This window comes from Notothenia rossii (genome assembly GCF_949606895.1).
Source record: "Notothenia rossii genome assembly, chromosome: 4".
Taxonomy (NCBI): Eukaryota; Metazoa; Chordata; class Actinopteri; order Perciformes; family Nototheniidae; genus Notothenia; species Notothenia rossii.
In genome coordinates this window covers 82,074,386-82,102,041 of record NC_136902.1, presented here as the reverse complement: position 1 = coordinate 82,102,041, position 27,656 = coordinate 82,074,386, and the positions used below count along the sequence as shown (strand labels likewise).

Here is a 27,656-nt window from a genome sequence, read left to right as displayed (position 1 = left end):
GCATGAGCTGGTAAAGTAACGTAGATAGCTGGTTAGACGGAAAGAGAAAGAGAGAAAGAGGTGAAGACCCGTGTTTAGAAGAATTGCCTCGGGCTGAGGATCAAGCAAACAGGCTCTGTGTTATCAGTGATGCTGTATTATGTTCAGCGGAGCATCAGAGGGCTACTGCACACTTTCATTATTGAACATGTTTCATCCCGGCTGAATTATAAATCATTGTTTCTGTTGAGCTGAAATAATGCATTTGACTTGACAAACACACGTCCTACCTAAGGCAAGGAAAGACAAGTCAAGGTTATTTTTTAAAGCACATTTCAACAGGAGGCAATTTAAAGTGCTTTACAAAAAACAACAACATCAAAAGCATGATGTTATAGTGCAACAGAAACGATTATAAAATTACATTTAAATAGGCATTGAAAAGGCATTAAAAAACCAAGAGAATACAAATAAATGCAATAATATAATACAGTTAGAGTGGAGTCTAACATATGAATAGTTATTTGATTTAATAGAAGGCTGCGGCAAAAAGAAGAGTCGTCAGCCTTGATTTGAGAGAAGTAAGAATTGCAGTTTTTGTGGAATTTGTTGCATATATGGAGCGTAATAACTGAACGCTTCTTTTCCAGGTTTAGTTTTGACTCTGGAGACAGAGAGAAGACCTATCTCAGAAGACGTAATCCTTCTGGAGGGATCATAATGTATCGAAGGATTCAGAAATGCATTCTGTCCGTAAACACATGTCCATTATTCCAACATGTGCCCTACAAATGCTGCTTCCTGTCTTACAGAGTGAAAAATCTTTACTTCCCATCTCCCAATATTGACACGTCTAAGTGACAGTTGCCACGGTGATAAACAGCATTGAGGGAGAGCAACAACCTGATGGAAAGAAGGATAACAACAACAGCCCAATGCACTTCATTTATTCCCCTGTCCATCGGTCTCATTATCCACATGTGTTTCTGCAGCAATCTTAAACATTTATTTCACTTTCTTATCGTTTCGGTTGCTCTGCCTCGTCCACCCACTCTTTCTATTTATTGCCTCGATCCGTCTCTCTCTCAATGTCTTGCCAGCACGTATGTTCATGTAATGCTAAAGACATAGGAATGGTGTGTTTTTACCCATGTGCATCTGTTAAAGGGCAGTGCAATGTTAATGATATCTGTGATACGGCAGAGGAGGATAATGAATGGACCGCATGGTGGTCCAGGTCATTAGTGGGGGACCACCTCTGCGTTTTTTTTTGCTACAAATCGGTTTTGGCCCATGGGGGTGCAGTGACATCAAATTTTCACGTTACACACACACACACACACACGCACACGCACACGCACACGCACACGCACACGCACACGCACACACACACACACACACACACACACACACACACACACACACACACACACACACACACACACACACACACACACACACGATAAAAGGGAATACTAACCAATTAGAACATTCACAAAAAATCAATTCGCTAACTGGTGGTGAGATCGATCTTGTGGAAGACTCAATCTGAATAATTTAAAATCATTAGTATTCTTTGTGGTTATCACAGCAATACATGCTTTGAAATAGTGCTGTTACTGAATTATTAAATATATATTTAAATGTTTTAATTAAAATAAATATGTTGACTGTTAATTTTCTAATAAGCTTGAGTCCACTTCACATGGAGAGTCTCAAAGTGTTTTACCACGAGAGCTACCCGGATAAACGACATTTCTCAAGTGCTGCTGATTTTCCCTCTCGATGACTCAATACAGACTCAAAAACATTTCTACTCTCCTCTCTTCTTCATCGTCTGCGATCCTTTTTTTCAGACTGATAAGCACACCAGGCATTATTTTTTATATTTGACCTCTATGCATATCAATTAAGAAGACACATACTTATAGTTAGGATTTGAAATCCAATTACAGAGCTTTTAACCACCAGGTAAAATACCGTTCGCTTACCGTGCATGTTTAGCTTGTGGAGGTGATTTCTTTCCAAACAATACTGGATGTTGTGGCCATTACTGATTTAGATATGTTATCTGATTCTTAGTTTAGTTTGAAAAATCTTTAACAATAATGATATGCTAGAAGATGCATTAGATAACACAATACATAAACAACTGCAATATCAGATTTTGAAAGCAGATTCTGACACAACCAAGAATGACCTCCAAGCCTTAGCTGCAAAATATGTGTAAAGTCTACATTTTATATGGGAAAGTTGGGGAACACAGTTAATCTCATCACAGTTTCTTGATTTTTTTTCCAATTTGCAGTTTGCACGTTATGCATATTATACTCATAACAGTTGCAAACTATGGATATCTCCAATATTTCTATTTGTCTGAACCACGGATTGCATTGGACTTATTTCACACTTTTCCTTTGTACACAATGTACGTTGTGATTCCAGTCTTATTCTTATTCCTAGCAACCTTTCTCAGTGTTATATTTCCTACCTAACACTTCACCATATATTGTATGCGTACTAAGTCTTGGAATCAGACATTACACTTTGTTTCTCCAAGAAAACTTTCCCTAAGACATTCAAAATCTCAGCGCAGCATGGTTCCATCACAACTTGTATTCCCCCAGTGGCGCAGTTGTTCGTTCCAGCCCATTTCCAACACTGAAAACAGCTGTTGCACCATTATGATTAAAATCGACCATTAAACTTAATGTAGCAAACAAAGCTGCATGGGTTAGTTCCAGGCGAGCCTTGCATTAACATTGACAGGTGAAAATAACCTGGGTTGTATAAACATTTCTGTGCAGTTAAGCTTTCATCATTAGATGTCGGATGTTGTTTCTCATTCACAATAAAAATGTTATGCGGAAAGAAGTGCAATCCAGGGTGGAAGGTAACATTGCGTAGAGTTTGACTTTATGTACGTCACAGAAGCAGTTTTTCAGACTTAGCATTGATGTGGAACTCCGAAAAACTGAAATGAAACAATGTGGAACGTGTTCAAGCTGCCATGAGCATGAGCATGAGAAAAACAGTGAATAAAGAACTGACAGTGCATCCATTTTATCGTAGGGTTTAATGCACTCGAATGTACCAGAGATGAATGGCAGTGCTGGGGTGGCTGAAAAGATGAGTGGGAAAAGAAGAGAGGAGCAAGATAATGGAGAGGAGCAGAGTTAGAGATTGAGAGACAAAGAGAGACACAAGGAAATCAAACAGATGGAAGGAAGAGAGGGATGCAAACACCAAGGAGGAAGTATTGTACTACTTCTAAAAACAGAAGGGAAGAAGAGAAGAAAAAAAAGAAAAAGGAAATGAGAAAAGACGGATCACATGCAGAGACATTTTAAAAGAGGGATTATTGGAGTATGAAGATGAATAGGGGAAGTGAAAGAGGCCGAGTGAGGCATATCAGGCAAAGAATTTAGATCGAATAGACAAGGGAGAAGAAATAATTGAGAAAGAAAGAAAGAGAATCGATGAATGGAAGAAGAGCAGGGATGACGGAAAGAGAGTCGAGGGCGAAGAGGTAAAGGCAAGATGAGGAGAGGGATAGTGGACCTGATGGATGAGCGATGTCAGGTTCATTTCCTGAGGAGCAGAACAAGACAAAGCCCATTTAATAATATACACACACACACATGCAGACACACACACATGCAGACACACACACACACACACACACACACACACACACACACACACACACACACACACACACACACACACACACACACACACACACACACACACACACACACACACACACACACACACACACACACACACTCATGCTGGAAGTGTACTGGGTGTTAGGTGGATTGTCTTGATAAAAGATTTCTGAGCCACAGAGTGTGGTGAGAATAAATAAAATATCATCTCATTCTCATTTGATTTAATAGAACAGGCCTTCTGTTTAGCATGCTGCCTTCTGTTTTGTGTGTGTGTGTGCGTGCGTGCGTGCGTGCGTGCGTGCGTGCGTGCGTGCGTGTGTCTTTTGTTGTATTTGTGACGACAAGTCCCTGTGCTAGTTTGCATATGTTTGTGTGTGTGTGTGTCTGCCTGTCAACTTTAAATGCATTTGTTCCGAGGCATAAATGTGATTTTGTCAGAATAGTAATAAGGAAGCGTAACAAAATATCCTGATAAAACGACATAATGTGATCAAGATGATTATATTATAGGAAATGTATGTTTGCTTTGTCTGTGCCTTCCTATTTTTAAATTGTGATCTATGAACGCAGCTGCCAGCCTGTGTGTCCGCCTGTCTGTCCGCCTGTGTGTCCGCCTGTGTGTCCGGCTCTTCCTGTATTTGTGTGCGTTTTGTGTGTTTTGCAGCTGTCCTCAAGCCTTTCTCTCAGGGGAGCAATACAATTGGTGGTTTAATGAATTGCCACCTGCCTGCTACGGGCTAATCAATGACAGGGAAAACATTAAGATTAGCTCGTTTGAAGAGCCTGATAATTGACTGTAAAGGCTTGAGAGGAGAGTGATGCATCTTGTAAGGAGGACACAGATGGATCAGAGCAGATGGAGAAATAGATGGACAAAAACAGACTGAGATGCAGGAAGTGAAAGAGGAACCAAAGAGGCAGGAAGGAACGATGACAGAGAACAAACCACACAGATTCACACCCAAAGATCATGGGAAGGTTTGTCGACTGTTGGGTAAAAAAACTCTTAAAAAGGTATTCATTTTACCTCACCATTTAGTGTAATACACTTTTGCCTTTCAAATTAGCAACCCAGCTTTGCTTCTATTTACCTACGTGTTACCAAATGTCTCTTTTTCTTCCATAGAACCACACATGTGCAGGATAACTCTCTCTAGCAAAATGTAACAACTTGCTCTTGCAAAGTGAACTGAACACTGAACAATCTGGTGGTAATATGTTAAAATATCACCTGTCTCTAACAAATGAGTTTATTTAAAAAGAAAATCTGTTAAAGCAAATGCATTTTTGTAAATTCAAAATAATAAGGAACTTTTCACATTGACATTCAGTCGAGAAATGATTACGAACCGCAAGTGACAGAAATATATGGTCTTCGTTAAATTATAAGCACAGACATGAAATGCTTATTTTTAAATAAAATGTAAATGAAATGGTTAATATCTTTGATTCTTGGCACATTTTCCTATTTTGGATATTAGTGGCCAACTTGGACAAAAACACATTTTATTAAATACATCAGGTTTTTCATTCCCTTACATGTGTAAAACTGTGAATTCTACAAATTCTACGAAGTTCAACGTAGCAGAGGAAGTGACCAATTTCTCAACCAAAGTTGCAAGACACATTACAGTTTGCTGAGTAAGGGATGTCTTATTCATTTACTAGGCCTCCTGCTATGCTGCTCCCAACACATACACTGCACGAGTATCAAGAGAGTTGAATTAATTTAAATAAACGACTTGCATTCTTTACAGTCACGTGTGAGGCTTGTTCATGTGTTCGAAAGACTATTAAACTGCACAAACTAATACAGACAGATCAAAGTGAAGGCACAGCAGCAGCAACAACACTTTAGGGAGATTATTTGTTTAGCATGTAACAGAAAAATCCCACAGCAAATGTAGATATCAGTTAATGCTGTAAAAGCTTTCATAAACTGGGGTCAACATTTTTTATTGACATTATTTCTAATAAAAATATAACAGCGATGCAAGCGGACATCCTGATCCCACTGAGAGTCTCTAAAAGCTTTTGCGGGATGTCAAATAAAGGCAAAAACAAATGCAAGAGTCCGAGAAAACCCTTTTGAGTGTAGAACTGTTGTTCAAAACGTCATTACATCTTGGTGTCAAAGTTAATAAACTCTTTTTTTTAAATCTTACATACGTTCCTACATACATTTGACACAAGGTAATTTACAAATCGATGAAGAACCACAGGTAATGACACAGAAAAGGAGACTCGTACCGAGCAGCTATGACACAGTATTACATTTGCTGCTTCATAAGGTCAGCAGAGGAGGATAATACGCCACTGTTTGGTTTCAAAGGCTCTTTTGTCGGATCTCTGTGTGCTGTGTACTATTTTTTTTTAACCTGCTGACATGCTCCAAATTGAGTTTTCTTCTTGTCCTTTATCAGTGTTTTTGCTCTCACAGTCAGCAGACATTACATGAACTTTAAACTCAATCTTCAACTGGCTCCACAAACACTGTGACAGTGATTTAAGATGGGGCAAGATGCAACTTTTTGACGATGTATCATACAGTAGACAGAAAGTCCTCAATGTATTCAGTCCCATACTTTGCTTCATTAAAATAAATGCAAGTTCAATGAGGGCTTATTCTCTTGCTGGGAAACCAAATAATAATAGTTTTAATGAATTTGACGGAATAAAGGTCAGGAAAAACGAACAGTAAAACAGCTTTACCATCCAATATTGATGGCTTTATTATTGCTCGTTAAATTGTGTGAATAGCAGAAGTTTTACTGTTGGAGCCACAAGGAGTGGATAATAAGGTGTCTTAAGCACTAAAAAAGGCGATGAGAGAAATAGGCTTATAAAATATTACTGCTCAGCATTTTAAATATGTATGTCAAAAACGCATTGCGCATCTTGCCACTGATTTACTGGTTTTAGAATCCATCACAGCCGACACACTCAAGCTATTCATTTCCAACATAAAAGAGCAAGTCTTAAAAAGTGAATCAAATGATACATTTTTCATGTTGATCGATTTAGCTTCAGAGCAAGCAGTGTACAGAGACTGTGCATCTTTGATTCAAAAGAAAATACTGCAATTAATTGTATTAATAATTCCACCACAGCTACAGTATGCACTTCTCCGACAGCTCTGTAACTTATGATTATGAGGACTAACGGAGATATCACACAGGAATTAAGTGAAATCACCACATTTATCATCAAGTTAATGTAAATATATAGTGTTTTATTTATTTCATAAATGTACTTCACTCACTTAAATACTTACATTTCTCGGCTGAGTTAATATACAGACCTACAGCTCACTCAAATCAATGAAGGATTTTTGAAAGAAACAGCATATTAGCAGACTAACTCTGAAATAACTCAAACTGGAGCAGCATGTTCATCATGTCAAATAAATAACTTATACTTCAATAAGAAAATCGAAATGAACTGAAGTTGCCTCTAGTGGAGTTACTGAAACTTAGCATTTAAAAGGCAGCAGGGGTTTTGTAAAGTTCTTGTGTAGTGGTATGTCTATAAGACCATGCAGCTTACAGGGAGAAGTGTTGAACAGCAGCTCTCTCTTCGATGGAGAACAGCATGGTGGAATGTAATCCCCACTCTTGTTTAGTTTGTTTAATTGCGATAAAATGATAGCAACAGGTTATGTGATATTCTCCCAATGCTTGAGCATATGTTAATAAAGGGTGACTCTTTCAAACTCAACAACAAACCTAATGCCACAAATGGGGCGAAGCCTGCAAGCTAGTTCAGGCAGCCAACTCGAGCACTTAGCTTGCTGCTGCTATTGCTGCAGCTACCTCTACGTCGCTGCTGCTTGCCTGCCCACCACCACCCCAGTTTCCACCCCAGCTTCCACCTGTAGGCTCGGGGGTTAGTTATTTAATCATCAATCATCGTGCTATGTATATCTGTGGAGTGATGATGCCTGAGCGCCTAGTCGCCAAACTCAACTATATGCTGCTTCTAATAAACATGTTAAAGAAACACGTGAGTTGTCTGACTGAACTAGGAAAGTAAGGCTGTTTAAATGTACACATCTAAAAGAAACAGATTTTAAAAAGGAACAGTCACTTTTGTACCATTATACTATATGATTATATTACTGTGGGGGGTCAAATTGATTAAGATAGTATGTTAGTATAAATGTACCTACATTTCCAGAAGTGAAAGTTAGAATAAAACTGTGTCTATGTGTATCACTGAAGGTGAAAAGGAGTTGAGGTGAAACTCGAGTTTGTCTATTTTGAAAATGAATACCTGATAGAGTTCACGAAGAGTTAACACGGTAGTGAATTTTGTCTATATCTTTGGTTTCTTTTTTTCTTTCTCCTAATGCATTTCAGGGCTTAAAATAAGATCTAATGAGCCTGAGTATTGGTCAACTGGATTCAAGTCTGTGATTTATTTGTAGTTGTGTATCATACCCCTCTGGAAGCCTTTAGGTACATTTTGGATGCAAGGTGGCAAGAGTGGAATCAAAACAAAAATCCTTCTTCTGTTTTCCTCTTTAGGTTTGAACAGGATTAGCTCAGGCTGGAACCCATTTGTTGGGTATTACGCCGCTCAGTCCCGCCCACAGCAACACCTGTGATCATTTTACATGGTGTCAACATAATGTGCTCTTTGAAATGTGTAATATGTGTTGTACCTATTGAATTCACATTGACTGTACAGTACATAGAGTAGAAATACATTGGTTTTAACTTATACACTGAGGTGCAAGCCTGATAAAACAAGTACCCAAACAAAAAAGAAATATCAAAAGAGAAGAGATGGCCTTAGCGTCACCATCAGAAGCCGTGTTGAAGGATACATCAGACACACTGCTCTGCACGCCTGTCGAGGGCTTTAGCACTCACACACTTTGACATGGATTGCATTCAAACCCCTGACACTCGAGGAGGCAAGCCTTCTCTGAGGACAAATCACTCGTATGAGAAGTTAAACAGCATTGTGTTGTCAAGGATGATTGTGTGATGTGTGTTCAGTTTAAAAAATGTAGAAAAACCACAGAATGAGTAATGTACTGTAATGTACGTAGTGGGAGAGTAAGACGGTGGGAGAAAAGCTTCGACAGAGAGAATCAAATTTGACAGTTTAATACTGAGATGCCACTGGTGAACTTTTTTTTTTTTTGTGTGGACGAGCTGCCAAGTTGCATCATAGACGAGCAGACAGCCGAGACATGAGAAAACTTGGAGAGATCAAATGCTTTAATGTCAATGTCAGGGCCAGCTGCGGGTTGACAGAGGCTGAACTAAATATAACCTTTCCCTTTTTCTGAATGTAATAAATAATCTTTACCGGTCACTCTTGATTAGTTTTTTTTAAAGCAGTTTCTCTGCTCTTATTTGTGTTTTGTGACAGATAATCTTCCTGAAAAACACTGTCCAGGGTTGAGAAAGTCAACACTTCTTTAATTCTAGAAGGTTTGCAATTTAAGATTGATTTTTGAAACACAAACCCGAACAAAAGAGGATGGAAATTAAAACCTTGTAGCAACAGTGCTGCAACTTCAATTGAGGAACACAAAGTCCAATGAAAACACATTGTTATTGTAGGCAACACATGAAAATGGAAAGTGAATCAGTTTACTTGAAGGCCTGATTGGTTAATTCAATCGAGCAGCGGATTCGGAGCAGCAGATGGGAGCAGACTCAGCTGGCAGTTTTATGTTATTATAATTTTTCAGAGAAACACTGTGCTTCAATTTCATCAACAGATAAAGAGATAAAGGTTGAATTTGAAGGTGGCGGGATCCCACATTGAGAGTGTGTGTGTGTGTGTGTGTGTGTGTGTGTGTGTGTGTGTGTGTGTGTGTGTGTGTGTGTGTGTGTGTGTGTGTGTGTGTGTGTGTGTGTGTGTGTGTGTGTGTGTGTGTGTGTGTGTGTGTGTGTGTGTGTGTGTGTGTGTGTGTGTGGTGGGGGTTAATGGCCCTTTGCCATGGCCTGATTTGGTGCTGCGGCTGATGGGATGTCACTAGTTAGATTATATTTTGACTGTATTAGATGTTACAGCGAGAAGGGTGCATGTCTGCCTAGTCCGAACAAAACTAACTGCAGCTATTTGATATTCTCCAGGAAACTACTTTTATAATATTATAAAGGCTTAACTGCATTGAATAAAATCCAGATGCACACATTTATTAGCATATGAATATTTATGAAGCGATTCGCATTAGCAATTATGGTTAATTGTGCAAGTTACTGGGTAGGACATGCTCAAGGGTGTGCAGATATACATTATAGCAGTACACTACATGCAGTTTTAAAGTATCTGCACGTCAGTGTTTGGACAGTTTGCCTCGCCAAATAAAAATATGTTTGTCATCCATGGTCCGGATGGAGAAGCTCATATTTCCCTTTCAGTTAACTGTCAGTTTCTCCACAGGGAAATCTAAAAGCCACTCACATGTCTTGATGCATCCCTCTTGACAATGCTGAGCTTTTAGAGTAAAAGGTACATAAGCCTGGGGGATGCTGACCTCTGTGCCTATGGAACATTTAAAGTGAACGTTTGAGTGCATGAATGTTTTGGTGCATTTGCATGGTAGTGTATGTGTGTGGAAGTGCGTGTGTTTGGAAATGGAAGAAGATCGTTCTCCATTATTGGTGCAAATTGGATCAATAAGAAAGTCAGCCAACCCTAAAAAGACCAATATAAAGTGATACAAACATGGCTACGTGCATAAGATGCATTCACTGTCCATGCACATGCATGCACCAACACACCCACACACACATAGATCCCCTCACAAAATACACATACACTGTTTGGTGAGTGGCTGGTTAATGAAGTTTTTGTCCGATAGGAAGAGCGGAGCATGTCAGAGATGCACAAAGGTCAATAGTGCAGAGGAGCACAGTACAAGAGTATAATGTGTAGGTGAAGCTACCCACACACACAATCACACACATGTTGCCTGCACAGGCGGACACACACCAAGTGTCTTTTTTAGTTCCTGTGGGAAATCACATACTGATATGTGCTTTCACCCATTTCTCCAGCTCTTTTCTTTCTACTCTGCCTTTTATTCTCCCCTCTATTGTAAGTCTCCATTCAGTGATGCTCTATTACCACAGTGGAAGGACTGCAAATTGAATCGGACGGAAAAAATAATAGCACTGAAACTGAAAACAACCCCAAAAAACACTGTGTTATTAAGAGGATAATGAAGAGTGAATAGGAGAGTGCATCTTTAACACCTGGGTTACTTGGGAGTGCATTCACCCTTTTTGCTGCTTTGTGTATATTTTCTTTCCAATTTTCGACTAATGTATCTACTTATCTATCTATCTATTTATATATATCTATCTATCTATTTATCTGTCCTCCCTTATGTTGCTTTTTCCGCAGTTGTCTATTACTCACGCTGCCTCTCTCTCCTGCCTCTGCACTCGCGTTATCTAACTTGGCCTCACTTGTGGTGAGTTACTGCAGCAATGCCAGATGAAGAGAAAACCATCTCCCTTTTTCAGTACAGGGAGAGTGGGCGGGACACCCACCTTAAGTTTTAGATACATTTTATACACTGGCTCAAGAAACAAGAGTAACAAGTTGTTTGTTTGGGCAGTGGGAAGAATGGGAAAGAAAACAGAAAAGCAGAGATATACAGTTTTTACTATAGCCCTGTTGGTCAAAACAGTCCCTACCGGCTACTTAGTTCACTACAATTACTTCAAAATTCTACTTACAGTCAGTGACCAAAGTCTATTTATAACGTACATTTTATAAACAATGAAGCTCAGTAAACCATGCCGTCTCAAACTCCTTATTTGAGGACAGGGTGTATTATCAGCCTCCGTTAAATAGTTTGACTAAGAAGAACTCCTCTGTGGTCTTTCATCCTACATGAGGTGAATGATTATAGTAGTTTTTTTCTTTTGTTTAGTTCGAGGCAGTAAATTTGCCCTCTAGCCTGACAAAGCTACCTGACAATTTCACATCTCTCTTATAGCTTGAGATACTTGAAATTAGGCTGGACAATAGGAGAGAAGATCATTTCTCCTTCAAATAGAAAAGGCTTCTAAAACGTCCTGTTTTAGAAGCCTATAAGTTGCTTATAAGTTGAAGAACAAGAAGTTTGCTGAAAAAAGTTTAGTTTTGAGAATCCTACAAAATGTCCCTTAAAAATAGACAGAATCCCTTTTATAAACGTATAGTATATCTGCATTGTTATCCTAAATACATTTATGTTTCAAAAGCGTGAGCAAAAGTGTAGCATGTGGCAAAACAAACCATGAAGCCATAACTGAACCATTGAGTAGGAGATTACATGCCTTCTGGATTTTGACTGCATTGAATACAATCATTTACAAAAAACCTTTCAAAAACATACATAACGCAAGACTCTGATTAAAGGAAACAACTCACTGCAACACTGTCTGTGCTTCCTTTCAGTTTGTTTCGACTGTGCCTGCTCTTTCCTTGTTTTGAAGTATATTATTTATCAAAACGACAGGGACAGTGTTATGATTATTATCTAGCTGTCTGAGTGAATGGAGAGTGCTCAAGTGACGACTCATCAGTACCAGGAGTTAAGCAAGTCAGCAAGGGGTTTGAACAACAGCAAATACACTGAACAAAAATATAAACGCAACACTTTTGTTTTTGCTCCCATTTTTCATGAGATGAACTCAAAGATCTAAAACATTTTCTACATACACAAAATAACCATTTATCTCAAATATTGTTCACAAATCTGAAAAAATCTGTGATAGTGAGCACTTCTCCTTTGCCGAGATAATCCATCCCACCTCACAGGTGTGGCATATCAAGATGCTGATTAGACAGCATGATTATTGCACATGTGTGCCTTAGGCTGGCCACAATAAAAGGCCACTCTGAAACGTGCATTTTTGCTTTATTGGGGGGGTCTGGGGGGGGTCCGAAAACCAGTCAGTATCTGGTATGGGGGTGAGGGTTAGGATTAGGGTTAGGGTTAGGGTAATGTTGTGAATCGAGTGGCCTGTGTTCATCATCCATAACATACGCCTGCCCATACCATAACCCCACCAACACCATGGGCAACTCGATTCACAACATTACCCTAACCCTAACCCTAACCCTAACCCTAACCCTCACAACAGATACTGACTGGTTTTCGGACCCCCCAGACCCCCCCAATAAAGCAAAAACGCACGTTTCAGAGATCACTATCACAGATTTGTTCAGATTTGTGAACAATATTTGAGAGAAATGGTTATTTTGTGTATGTAGAAAATGTTTTAGATCTTTGAGTTCATCTCATGAAAAATGGGAGCAAAAACAAAAGTGTTGCATTTATATTTTTGTTCAGTGTATATAAGCCTGTTTCACTGCTTAGTAGAATACTCAACATTCAGACGCTTGCTATTTCTGTATAGTCTACCGTTGCTTAGATATAGCAGACCGTTGCTAAGAGCAATCTGATCAAGGGACTATGTGCAGCCATATCAATCCAAAAAAAAAAGTGTATTTGTATAAGTCCTTCACTTTGGGATTCTAGCCTTTGTAGACCGTTTTCATGCACAAAAGCCTATATAAAACACTACAAGAAAGGGAAAGGGACAACTCAAAAAAGCACTAGGGCCTGCTTAAGTAGCCGTATAATAACTGGGATAATATCCAGCAAGCCAGTCAGGGTAAGCGTCACATACGTATTCATATATTTACCTATATTTACCTGCAGATAGGTGCATAGTGTTATATGTGCTAGAAGACTTGTGTGAATAGACAAACCCAAGGAAAGAGAGAAAACGCTTGCTCAAAACTCTACAGGGATCCACTTGAGATAAAATTCAGCAGCACTGAATAAGGCAGTCCATTTATCAAATAAAAAACACAATTCCTGACACGCACATACACACATATATACTGTATTCAGTGCTCTCAGAGGGTTGTTGTGGAGTGAAGGTGCCCTTGTGTCCAAGGCCATTTATCACAATGTGATTCAAAGTAACGTGGCAGAGAAAGCCCAGTGGTCTCTACTGGTGCCACTGTCTTCTCATCACTTTGAACCCTATATCACATAATCCCCACCCGCTGTGCCCCGGAAATGTAAAACACACTCTCCAAGCGTCTGTAATTCAGTCAAAGTGAGCCCTGCAACGAGAGAAATGCCACCACAGCAGGAACAAGGAAGCAATCAACAAGGATTGTATTTTCGCCCAATGTACTATTAAGTTTGGAGCTGATGCAAAGAATGAAAACATTTTTCATTAGAAAGGTACCAAGAAAATGAAACTGTGAGAAGGCTGCAAATGTTTCCCCTCTCCTCCAGACTTCAATCAAAGCTATTGTTGCTCTTGCTTGATAGTTATGTTAATTGCAAAAACACTCAATATACCAACTCCATGTTTCAAAACAGTTGAAATGCGAAAGTCTGAGCCCCTTTATTTTTGAATAAAAGCCCATGGGTTGCAATAAACATAATAATACTTTGTATTATTCAAATTAATGCTTAAAACTTTAGTCATTATATTAGATTTGTTTTACCTTTTAGTTAATAGAAGTTCAAGATTTTAAATTAAAGGGGACTTATGATGCAAAATGCACTTTTGTACGTCTTTTATACATGAATATGTGTCCCCGGTTTGTCAGGGAACTCACCAAGTGTCAGAAAACACAACCCTCTCTATTTTCCTCCATACCCAAATCTCTAAAAACGGATCTGATACAGACTGACACAGATTTGAAAGTTCTCTGACGTCAGAAACGAGGAGCTCCGCCTATATGGGCAACTCTCCACCTATCAGGAGGAGACAGCCACGGCCATTGCCGCTCGAAAGCGCTGGAGACGCTGTAGTACATATGCCAGGCCTGTAGGTGGCGCTGTAGTCTGCCACAAAAGCAGCGAAGAAGACTTCTCACAGATTCAGCCCTTGCAAAAACAGGGCTAAAAAAGAGCAAATAGAGTGAAATGAGGCATGGCTAAAATGCATGATCTGTTTGGTATTTTGAAAAAAAAACTTTGCAGACATGTTTTATATAGGTATGGCCCTACAGTATATTATTAAAATATAGCATGATAGGTCCACTTTAAGTGAGTTTCTCCAACTGTCTCGTCTTTTTTTAAGCCATGTTGAAATACTCAAAGTTATTGTTGTATAAAGTACATTTTTAATGACATCTAATCTCTTATCTAATATAATCCTAGTCATGGAAAAAAGGTTGTGAAGGATTTTACTCGTTTTCTAGTTTCTAGTTTTTGTTGTATCAAATGAGAAGCATAAACAGATGACATCCTATTCACTTAAAAACATCAGTACATTGAATTTCCCTGGACACAATACTGTACTTTTCCAGATCAAATACACAAATTCAAACGTTTGTAATCTACTTCTCACTAAATCCCCCCAATCAATGTGCTCTGGATCGATGTAAGCGGTCCACTCAGTGCACATTCTCCACTGCTGCAGCATGTCACACCTCACCTGTTATCAAGTCTCCTGACGTATCTACTTAAGAGCAGTGTTGGGAATAGCACAATGTTACGGATCCTGCTCCCAGTAGCACTCCCATCAATGCAATAAAACTGAGTGGAGGGGAGCACACTTGATGGATATAAATGTACTGTATTTGGAGCGCTCCATATGCTATACTACTGTGTGGTAATACTGTGGTGTGCATTGCATTGCACTCCATAAGAGATTGTGTTACGTTTTCTTGATGTTGCTTTCATGCAGAGCAACATAGTTTTAGTTTAATTATGTACTGTCACTCTGCATTGTTATGTATGCTCGCCAGAGCCCTGTATATTTTCCTTCTGTTTAAAGACTTTGTACTTATATCCTTGCATTAATAGATTTTTGGTTTCAAGAATGACCGAGTTATTTATTTATAAATCATATACATACATACAGAGAATCTCAACGTATTTTACATATCAAAGGAAATGAAAAGGAAGAAAGAGGTATACAAATATAATACATCCACTACATGCAACACAGAGGTATACGAATAAAGGGGAAAACAACCACATGCAATATGTATTTATTAAATCACCTACATGCTCTCACATTAACAGAGACTCACAAGGCTCACTCACACACATTTAATGGGCTAACATATTAACATTTCATTTTTTAATGATTAGATGGATGACGTTTTCTTGCCATCCAATAATCTTGTCTGAAATGCCTTTTACGAGGATGTTGATTTGGCTGAGGTCATTGGGAGAAAGATATAGAGCTGTGTGTCATCTGCATACGAATGATAGGATAATTGATCTTTTAAGATATCACTTACTTACTCTAAATGAAAAATCAACACACTATTAAAATTGTTAAGTTAAACAGTTGATTTTCAAAACGCAGGTTCAAGATACCTCATTCTAGAAGTGGTCAAGTAAAACATGTAAAGGAAATGTTGAATTAACTCTCAGTGCAAGCTATTTAAAGAATGCAAATGGTCAAAAGAAAGAGGTTAACATTTAATAAGTTATTAAATAAAACTGTAATTCCCCAACCTTCCCTTATTGTAAGTCGCTTTGGATGAAAGCGCCAGCTAAATGCAATGTAATGTAATGTAATGAATAAAGCAGGCAGATGGTGAGGCATTAGTTAGTTCCCTACATTGCACCAGGTTCCTGTCAGCAGGGACACTCCAGTTCCTCCTAACATATCATATAATCAAAATATTTTTAGCTCATAGTCTTAAATCTAGTAAGGCTATCGTTAAAGGAGAAGTCAGAGTGGTGGGCTGAATTCAAAAGGTTTTATGTCTATCAAAGGTTTAATTACATGTGTGGCATTGTATCTAGTTTTACCATTCACTTCAACACTAATGGGAAGTGTAAAAGAGCTTCTGGTTGAAGCCCCAGTCTGTCAGGAAGGGATGCCTGATGATGGGACATGCTGTGCTACGTATATGAACAGAACAGGCTGTGCTACATACGGCTACTTCAGTGTCTGTATCATCCACTGCTTCTGCTCGTTTTGAGGGTCATGTAATGGGGTGCTGTGAAATTATTCACAAGCCATTTTCACTATAGTGGCTCATCCACCACTTCACACATTGTATATATCCTACATAGGTCACTAGTCCTGTGGAGATGATTTGTTTCAATCTTAAGCATTGAGTGCTTTCCCACTGCACTGCTGTGTGTGCTTAACTAAATGTGCTGAATATCATGCTCCTGTGTTTGCTGCTTACTGCTGTAAATATCACTGCTGGTGCTCACACTGAGGATGAAAGCAGAGTAGACAATAAGATATGAAGGTTTCACATAAGGATGAAATGACTATGTCAGGTCTTAAGGGGGAAGTCGTTGCATTTCCTGATGTATTACAAAAACATTGTGGGATATTGATTTCCTGGTTTTATTGCAGTAGTAGATGGAGTTGTTGACGGATTGATCTCTCCCTGTTATTGCTTTTTGGTGGTTTTAAATTAAGCTTTTCCAGGAGCCAAAATAACCTTATTATTCATCCTTCTTTACTAAATGTCTTATTCAGTATGTGGTATAAAATGATTTTTAAAAAGACGAAAAGTAGAAGACCAGGTCTACGAACACTGCTCACATCTCTCTCTATATCAGATTACATAAAAGGATAAAAGGTAAACATGCACAGTCCGGGAGAGCAAGAAATACAATTAATTGTTTTTACTGGTATGATTGTGTGCAGACTTAAAGTGAAGCAATGACCTAGCATCATTATATCATCAACTCTTTATGGTCTGGTACAAATGACAAATCCATCAATTAGTTTTTAGCACATTTTGTCCAAAAAACTGAAAAATCATGTGCAGACTTTAGTAGGTTGCTGATCCCATCCACTCTTTCATGGCATTAAGGTGATTATATCTGGGGCACTGCTTGATGGTATTTCTGGACACACCCACACCACACATTCACATTAAAATATAAAATTGTTTTTGTTACATTCCAAAAAATGTCTTCCATATCAGTATTCAGTCCAGAAGATTCCTAAATGAGACATCTGCGCAGCCTGATATTGAAGGGTTGAGGATGACAGACACAGATAATAGTCAGGGAGCTGGGGGGGAGGAATAAACACACCTGTCCCCAAGAGTGGCTTCAGATATTTCATTAAAAGAGGCACACACTTGTTGAGCCTTACATAAACTGCACAGACAGTGTATCATTTTAGGCTCAGCATGGGGGAATATAAAGCTAAAAATACACTTTGCATTGACACCCAGCACAGGAGAGCTTATAACATAAGGTACTGTAGATATTGAGTTTTAGTGAAACTAGGCAGGCTCTCTCTCACAAACACACAAGCACCAACCCGATGCTCTGTCGATTTAATCCTCACATCTGGTCAGTTTCAGACTGAGAAGAGATTAACCTGCTGCTTTTACTGCCCCATTGGCTCACACGGACCATTGAACATACACACACACTCACACACAAACACACACACACACACACACACACACACACACACACACATGCTCATACACACAGCACTTTCACTTCCACATTCTGTACTAACACGTTTTCGTGGACATTCAGATGCAATCTTTGTCATAATCCGTCACATTACAGGATAAGAGTCATGACGTCACCAAAAGCCTTTTTTCGTGCAACCCATGAGATACAACTGTAAGACCTTGCTGATCAATACAATTCATTTATAAAATAGAAAATATTCCTCTTTACGCACATTTTAAACCAAGACAAATGTAATTCTTTAAAGCAACTCCTGAAGGTGGCGCTGCACAAGGTGCACGCCTACTAGCAACGAGAAAGTATACAAACCACTAACAAACACATACAGGCTTTAAGAGAGGAATGCTGTTGGACAAAACATTCAGGAACATAAACTGACTGAGCAAATGCGTATGTAGAGGGCTGACTCAGAAGTGCATTAGCACTGTAAGAACAGATACACACACAAATATGTACACACACGCTAGTCAGTATGAATTACGGTTGAATAAATGCAATTGTTTATATGTATATAATTGATCTTTGCCCTGCAACACACTGACATCAATTAAAAAATAATTTGTGCATGCTGGGTTGTGTGTCATCATTGTGTGTGCACGTTTGCCCATGTTACTGTGAGTGTGTATCTGTCTAGGTAATTGGATCTGAGCAGAACATGTCGACACTGGCAGCCAATCAAACGTTTTTTTTTATATATATATTGCCGCCAACAACATTAATTTCCTCTGCAATAAAGACACACATCAAATCAAATCAAGTTTTATTTATATAGCACATTTTTAAACGATTTTTGGTCGAGCCAAAGTGCTGTACATATATAAAAATACCCTACAGTAAAGACACTTTACAGCAAATACAACAGCACAGTTTGTGCAGAATATCAGTATGAAAAAGCGACACCCTCTGTCCTTAGACATGCACACCCGCATCAACACACGCTTGTGCAAACACTATGTACAAACAAATACACACACACAGACACACACACTCTTACTAATGCTGCTTGATGGCACATGTAACGTCACAGGAAAGCAGCAGCTTTTTACATTTTAAGTATCTGGTTGTCACCAATCATAAAAGAAGGAGCAAAACAGATCTCAACTACAGTAGATGTAGACAAAAAAGTAGGCAAACTGCGGCAGGGATTGCAAGAGCAAGATTGCATCAACACTCTCACAAATACACACTCAGGTAACAATACACACACCCACATAGAGACTGTGTGCAAAAACCCTGATACACCATTTAAACAACAATGGCACAGTCTTTAATTTCCTCCTTTTTATGATTATTGCTGTTTCATGTTTAATCTTCTCATCTTTTATCTGAGTCACCACACACACACACACACACACACACACACACACACACACACACACACACACACACACACACACACACACACACACACACACACACACACACACACACACACACACACACACACACACACACACACACACACACACACACACACACACACACACGCTCCAGGCAATCAATTATGTTCCATACTCAATCAACAGAGAGCTGCAGCAACAGGAGCTCAAACTTACCTCCGTAAGACAAAAGTTTCCCAAAACAAAAACGCTGAGAGAATAAGGAGATGCAGAGGACAGTGTGTGTGTGTGTGTGTGTGTGTGTGTGTGTGTGTGTGTGTGTGTGTGTGTGTGTGTGTGTGTGTGTGTGTGTGTGTGTGTGTGTGTGTGTGTGTGTGTGTGTGTATGACAGAAAGAAGAAAAGGAAAGGAGATCAAAGGAGTAACAATACAAGATAGACCGCATTAAAAAATTATTTTGAAACGAGTACATGAAGGTAACACCAGGGCAGTATAGCTTATAGGGAGAATATATCAAAAAGTATACCTTTAGTTATGGGCTTTTTACTGTAATAATAATAAATATGACAGGGAGAAAAAGAGGGCATGATCATATAGCATCCTGTGTTTAGACAGCATGGACAGGAGAAAAGAAAATAATGTATCCTACCTGGAGTTGTTCGGACAGCGTGGGGGACTGTCTGGTAGTCAGGGCTGGAGCTGAACTCTCTTCAGGGCGCAGAAACACTTGCTGACCGCGTCTGCAGGCATCACAAATAAAAACTCAGGACCCTGTGTGTGTATTTGTGTTGAGCACTTTGCACACATGGAGACAGCCGTTACAGTTTGAGTGATAAGCTGCTGGAAACAGAGTAGTTTCAAACACACGCTCTTCCAACACAACTTGTCTTTTCCTTGACGGGAGGAGTTCAGGAATTTAGAAAGGTGTGTGTGAGGGAATGTAAGACTAAAAAGGCAAGAGTGTTTACATGTGTGTGTGTGTGTGTGTGTGTGTGTGTGTGTGTGTGTGTGTGTGTGTGTGTGTGTGTGTGTGTGTGTGTGTGTGTGTGTGTGTGTGTGTGTGTGTGTGTGTGTGTGTGTGTGTGTGTGTGTGTGTGTGTGGAGTCCTTACAGGTCCTTTCCTTTCTTCCTCTCGAGCGCAGTCATGTCATCTCCACCTTTCGTAAGCAGAGAGCGCTGGAGTCACACACACATTCACACACACACACAGCGATGCACTGATGCTCACACTCGCGCCCGGTAGGCTGAGACACACACTGGGGCGCGAACACCACGAGCTGAAGCACATAGAGAGCACAAAGTCCCTCCTCCTCTCTCCTCCCACCTCTCTCTCTCTCTCTCTCTCTCTCTCTCTCTCTCTCTCTCTCTCTCTCTCTTTTCGCTCCTCCTCTGGGTCTCACTGCCTCATCCTCCCTCGTTTCACTTTCATCCTGTCAGTGTGTGCGACAAAGAAATACTGTGGGAAGTTTTTGATCTATGATATTTTGTATGCACTAACTATTAGGACTTACTCTTTATTAAATAAAGTATAATACAATTTTATTTTCATCTAAATGGTGTCCCTCTTACATCATGTATCATAGTCCTCCTTTTATATAACAGCATTCGTTATTGCATTTAGGCACATACAAATTGTATGACAATTTTTTCTCAATATAGCTGTTATTTCACATGAAGGTCTGTACATTGTTTAGCTTTCTTCTGTATTATTATTGTATCTGTGTGCTCTTATATCAATCTATACGTATAACACGTATTTGTTGATACTAGTCTTTTCAGGTCACACCTCCTTCAAACGTGTTTTTCATTTAAATGTTCTTGGTTTGACAACTCAAGCTAATTTTTTCATCTCAAACTATGTCTTATAATTTCAACAATAAAAGAAAAAATATATAAATTGAATAAATATTTAAAAAAATTGTATAAGGAAAGTAAAAAATATTCAAGAATTGTTGTTTATCTCACCAGTAGTCTTTTTTAAGACTTTTTGAGACTTAAGAATGACCTGATCTTTATGAGTAGATGAGTGTTTAACTTTTGCCAGGAAATTGTAGATATTCCACTTTCCAATTTGTTCCAGTGCACTTTACAGACTTCTCCATACTGAATATTATTATTAGCTAATGAATGGACCCTTATGGGAGATTTTTCTTGTTGTTACAGTATGTGAATTATGTCCTTTCGTGAAATTACTTCCCTGGCAAATGATAAATCAATAAAGGGTTTGTCTTTTCCCAGACTTTCATTCATTGTTTTTGTTAGTTAAAAATGGAACAATACATTCCCGTAAAATACATTTAAAAAATACATTATAAATAAATTAGCACCTTCAACTAGCTTCATATAAATAATAGTCACACGTAGTTTATATTTGTATTGCATTGAATATCTAATAGATTTATCCCCCCCCCCCTCCACACCCTTATACCTTTAATCAGTGTATAGATTCATCCCAACAGGTCCAATCAGATTCAGTACGCGTCCCGTGTGCCGCTGACAGCTCTGAGGTAACATTGGTAGAGACAGGTCATTTAGCATGAAGCTGAACAGCAGGTTGAATAGGACTGCCTAATGTAGTCCATCAATCCGACAAACCTCAGAGCCATTTATTAAAAATAAGCTTGCCAGCAGCTAAATGCACTTACAGTGTCCACACAATGTCATGTCATATCACATGAAAAAAATGCATCTGCTGAGCTGCTGTAACACTGTTCTCGTGATTATTTGGAGAGATGTAAGTATTTAAATGCATTGTGGGGCAGAATTTAAGTGAGCATTACGTTTTTACAGAACAACTATGTTAGAAATGCATTTTGCGTTTTAGGTACATCACTTAAATGTGTATATTAGAATATAGAATATATTAGAAGCTGTCACAGGCAAACAGTAGCCGTTTCTTTCTTTTTTTAAAACAGCTGACAAAGGCAGATACTCTAAATCAAGTAGTAAGACTCTTTAGTTTGGAGAAATAGCCAGACTGGGAAAGGAAACTGGTGATTGTTTGAGAAAACAATCAAAGCTACAGTAAATACTGTTGTGACGTGTTTACTGGAGACTAAAATCGCCTGATGTATAATCTTTGAGAGCTCTAACAACTCAAACAAAACCAGATTTGATCAATGTCATTCTAAAGTATGATTGAACGTGTTTCAATGTTGCATATATTCTGCATACTCTATGAATGTTCCAATGATTGGTCAAAGCTAAGCGATCATTGAAACCAACAGGTGTTTTATGTTGATATGGCTATTTTTTAAAAGATAGAGGTGCAGACAAATAGAGCTCACAGGGGCAGCAAGTTGGAAGTTGATGCTTGCTTGATGGACTCATGTTGAGGTGTGTGTGCTGTGCCGTTAAATGCAGCAATGTCCCAGGAAACCCTGAGGCTGCCTATTTTGTACACATGGTGGAAGGTTATTCTAGTACAGCTCAAACTCAGACCGTTGTGGCCAGAGTTGGGTAAAAGCAGCAAGATACACAGAGAGATAATCAGCAGTACACACAGTCTCATACTCATATCAATTTTGTAGAGCTTGCACAAACACACACACACACACACACACACACACACACACACACACACACACACACACACACACACACACACACACACACACACACACACACACACACACACACACACACACACACACACACACACAGGAGAGCAGGCCCTCACCTGTCCTCATGAAAAACGCAGAAGCAGCCAGAACATAGGTTAGTTCAAAGCAAAATCTCCTCAAAGACTGTCTCTCTTCATCTGCTTTGGACTCTGTGATCTAGATTACCTTTTAAAAAACACACAAACGCATGCAAGCGCACACACACCATACTTGTCAACCCTCCCGATTTTCGCGGGAGACTCCCGATTTCATTGCCCTCTCCCGGTTTCCTCCCGGGGTCATATTTCTCCCGCATTTCTCCCGATTTCTGACAAAATCAGATTTACACACGACTGTTTCCACTCGGACTTTAATACAGCTACACCATTGTTTGGTTTCCATGGTAACACGTCTCTTTAGTGGCGCGCGCAATTCAAAGTCCGAGAGGGTGAGGCAGATATTCACAGAAAACAGAACAAGAATCGACAACTACTCTACTCTCTGCTCACTCCTTTCCTGTAAAATACAGGTCCAGCCCACACATATGCTCCATCAAGGACGGTGCTACAGGCCGCAAGGCAGTGCATTTACAACTACAATAAGCATGTTAATGTTAATTTAACAGCTCCGGCGATCCACTAGCACCCCCCCAATTTTGCATTTTGAAATGCTCCCGATTTCTGAGGTCTAAAGGTTGGCAAGTATGACACACACACACACGTACACTTTAGAGCAGGGGTCTCCAACCTTTTTTAGGATGAGAGCTACTTAAAAATAAAACAAGTCGTGAGCTACTTTTACTCCTCCTTTTTTTGTATTTAGCACATTTTAACATTATTAATATGCTGACCTTTAACCGTTGTGTGCTGTTTGGGTCTGTGGGACCCGTTTTCAGTGTTTACTAAAAGAACATGTACTCAATTTAATTATTTTAACCTGCTTTATTTGGGGGTGGACCTCACATCCTCTAGGGGGGACCGGGGGCATGCTCCACCGGGAAGATTATTTTTTAAATGTTGAAGTTAAATCAATCTGGTGCACTTTGAGCACAAAATGAATGTATGGATGCAGCTCTCAACAATCATATGAAAGGGAGCTGTATACTTTTCAATAATCCAAACATCTTTAGAATATGATCACAACCAATAAAAAATCATTTAAACTGGTTTATTCTTATCTTATGTTACCTCGTTAGCATTCTTTCTTTTTATTTATGCATATTTTACTAATCACTCCACTTTTAAACTATTTGTTGTTTTGTTTTACTGTCCTACTGTATAGTACACATAGGAATAACTTCTTGATTTTTTTTTTTTACAACTATATTAAATAGATAAAGGTGTGCTCTCTCTAGCTCACTCGCTTTCTCTCTCTGTCTCGCTCGCTCACAGAGGCTGTGTGCTCCTCCTTGGCGATGACGGCTTGCGTAAAAACAATTAAATAAACATATTTGTGAAGTGGGGGTACACAAACGGGATTTCGAAAAGTTGGGGGGAAATGTCCCCAGTGGAAACTACGCCATGCGTGTGTGTGCGTTAAGTGCAATAAATATATAGTAAAACTCTGCCCTGTTGTTTAGGCTGGCATCACTAGGCTGTGTTCAATGGGGCTGATGTGCTGTGTAGATTCTGCCAGAAGGAAAGGTCAAACTCCTTATGAAGTGGTGAGGTACCGCTCCACATTGCTTTTCTTCCCGACTGCAACGCTGGTCCCGCAAATCAAGCAAGAACATGATTGGTCGATATTCATTGTGGGGGGTGGGGGTTAGATAGGTATAGAGTTGTAGTAAGTAGATGAAGTTTGCTATACTTGTGGTTTCGTTTATGCATAGGGTAGATTCTTTTAATTACATTTCCAATTTGTTTGTGTGTATTTTTTACATTTTGGATTTTCTTGGCGAGCTACTTATTGAGGGCTTGCGAGCTACCGGTAGCTTGCGATCAACGTGTTGGAGACCCCTGCTTTAGAGCATCACAGCTGGATTCAGCTGACAAGAGTATTGATCCCGAGCTTGTGATTAAAACGGGGACTGTTGTTGCCGCTAAAATGCAATCAACACACAAACCCACAGTGCGATCACTCAGCTGCTCTTTCACACACAGCAGGACATCATGAATAACTGCAGTGCAGAGGCGCATAATTAGGAAGTCATGGACCTGTAGTCTCATGAGGATACAGCCAGTCACCTTGGTCTCCAGTGTGTGTTTTTCTGTGTACATGTCAGTGTGTGGACATTTCGTCTGTGCTTGTGTCAACATATATGATGCTGTTGTATATGAAGCCTATAAATGACTTTGATTGAAAGTGCATACGTTCATAAATCTCTTTTATGTGTGTGTGTGTGTGTGTGTGTGTGTGTGTGTGTGTGTGTGTGTGTGTGTGTGTGTGTGTGTGTGTGTGTGTGTGTGTGTGTGTGTGTGTGTGTGTGTGCCCTGACTCCCATAAAGCAGCGGAGTGATTGAGAGGTCTGAATGGCGAAGCTGCACTCAGGGGAATAGGGCTAATCTACATAATGGTGGAGCTATATTAACAGCATCCTGATGCACAAATATACACTCACAGACACACATACACACCTTGGTGTCTATTGAACGAGAGCTCTCATCCCCCACACAACCTGTTTTCCTCCCGCTGATCTTTCTGAGCGGGTGAATAGGACAGACATTATGAAAACATCTGACTTGAGCAAGGAAATAAAAAAGGAATATATTTTTGAATCAAGCTTTTTATTAAAATGCATTGTTAATCCTGGTTATTTTTAAGTGGCAGTTTGTAATGCAGGTATAAGAATGTGTTCATTGTACTCACACTTACGGATCAAAAGTGCTGGGAATTTCTCCTAAATACTTTGATACCAAATGTATAAACTCCATTTTAACCCAAATAAACATTATAAACTACATAACAAATCTTTATTTTAATGTGTAAGCTAAACAAATACACTGCCTAGTCTCTGCATGTTTAAAGCGTTGTTTTTCCTGCATGCCGCCACAATGTAAAAACCTTAGAGAGTAGCTGCATGCTTATTGGCTCTAACAATAATGAAATGTACTTTTGATATTTATTTTACTTGTATTATATGCTTTTTTATTAAAATGTGGTATTTAATGGCAAGTCTTTTCTTGATAATAATGATTTTTTTAAGCAATTCAGTATCAATGTTCAGTACCCAGTCCTACTGATTAATGCCTGATTATAAGGACCATTCTGGTGCCGCTCTGATTCACATTATATTATTTATTTTCCTCTGCTGAAATCCAGCTATTCAGCATTCTCAAAAAGCAATCCTCCATAACGTGAAAATATTGAGAGCCTATTTCACACCATCGCAGCTTGAAAGGGATCTGCAAATGCATTGACATCCTCTCCTCTGGAACAATAGTGGTTTCCCATCTTGAGGTGGCCGCTCAAATGATTTGCTCAGCTTGGGGAGAAATGTGCATTTGGGATCAATTATTCTGTTGTACTGGGAGCGCGGAAATAAATTAGAGAGGCAGTAAATAGCTGTGCGTGCAGTGAGAATAAAGGTGTAGATTGTGAAGTTGGATCATAGGGTTGGATCAGGGATGAGTATACCGTGCTCTCCAGGAAGTGTGGTCTTGCAGTGGATCTTAATTCGTCCAACTAAAACTGCACATTAATCTGAACCAGTGTGTGTTATTGATGTCTTTCTCCAAGCTACCTTTGCACAGTGCTGACACAACCACTCAATGAATCAATTGGTCAATTGGCGTAACGTTTATCATCAACTATTCAGGTAATTGATTATCCATTTATCAAGATAACATGTCAAAGAACCAGCCGTTCCAGCTGCTCCAAGGACAACATGTGCAGCTTTACTTAGTTGTATTATTATAACAAAAGAACTGTCTACTAATTCACTTAGAACAACAATTTGCACATCTTTTAAGACATTGTACATTTTTTCTCAACAGATCTATTGACAATGAAAAGCATCCAAAATAGAATACAATAATTACACCTTTATCAAACCATGTATGTATTATGCATTTTCTTTAATACTAGTGTTTTTTCTTCTCTAACACACTTGCTTCAAAGTCTTTGTTGCAAAATTGGTGATTCAGACATGATGCACTATCTATACATCTATCGATTTCTGCATCTATCTATCCATCTATCCTTTTCTACCAAAAGTGTTCATATTTCTTACAGATATTATATACAGACACAGTATGTGCTGAGAGTTTAAAGGTAGGCGTGCAGCAGAGAGCAAGAACAAGGTTACTGGTGTGATCCCGCTGGGGCCAGCAATACTGAAAAATCTATGCTCCCACAGAAATATACAGTGCATAGGATACAATTGTTCTCAACATGGTGTATGACCAACAGCTGAGAGAAAAGTGTGTGTCAAAGTGTGTCTGTGTGCGGAAATAACTTATCCTTATTGTTACTCATAATTAATTTCCTTAAACAACACCAGCAGTAAAACAACAGCAGGAAAGCGACAACGACACACCCTACTTTGGAAAGTCAGGCAGACATACGCAATCACACACTTAACAGCAAGCTGCTCTGTTTGTATTGATAACCTATTCCAACAGTGCAGCACATTTGTTAACCCGACTCGACTCTGTAAGGAACAGCCCTTTGAAACAATGAATCTGCACGCAGCAAGCGTCAACAAACAT

General features: G+C 39.2%; 1 protein-coding gene across 2 annotated transcripts in view; it reads right to left on the bottom strand.

The window, feature by feature from the left end:
* The window catches only part of pde2a (phosphodiesterase 2A), a 139,866-nt gene that overhangs the window by 79,330 nt on the left and 32,880 nt on the right, over window positions 1-27,656 (bottom strand). The window contains exons 1-2 of one of the 2 annotated variants that reach the window (XM_079678423.1): window positions 20,517-20,660; window positions 20,055-20,145 (exon numbers count right to left, since the gene is read on the bottom strand). In XM_079678423.1, the coding sequence (XP_079534549.1) occupies window positions 20,055-20,145; window positions 20,517-20,551 (126 nt within the window). In that variant the 5' untranslated portion in view covers window positions 20,552-20,660. Of the gene's footprint in view, window positions 1-20,054; window positions 20,146-20,516; window positions 20,661-27,656 lie in introns of those variants that run through there. The other variant, XM_079678422.1, reaches the window with a different exon arrangement.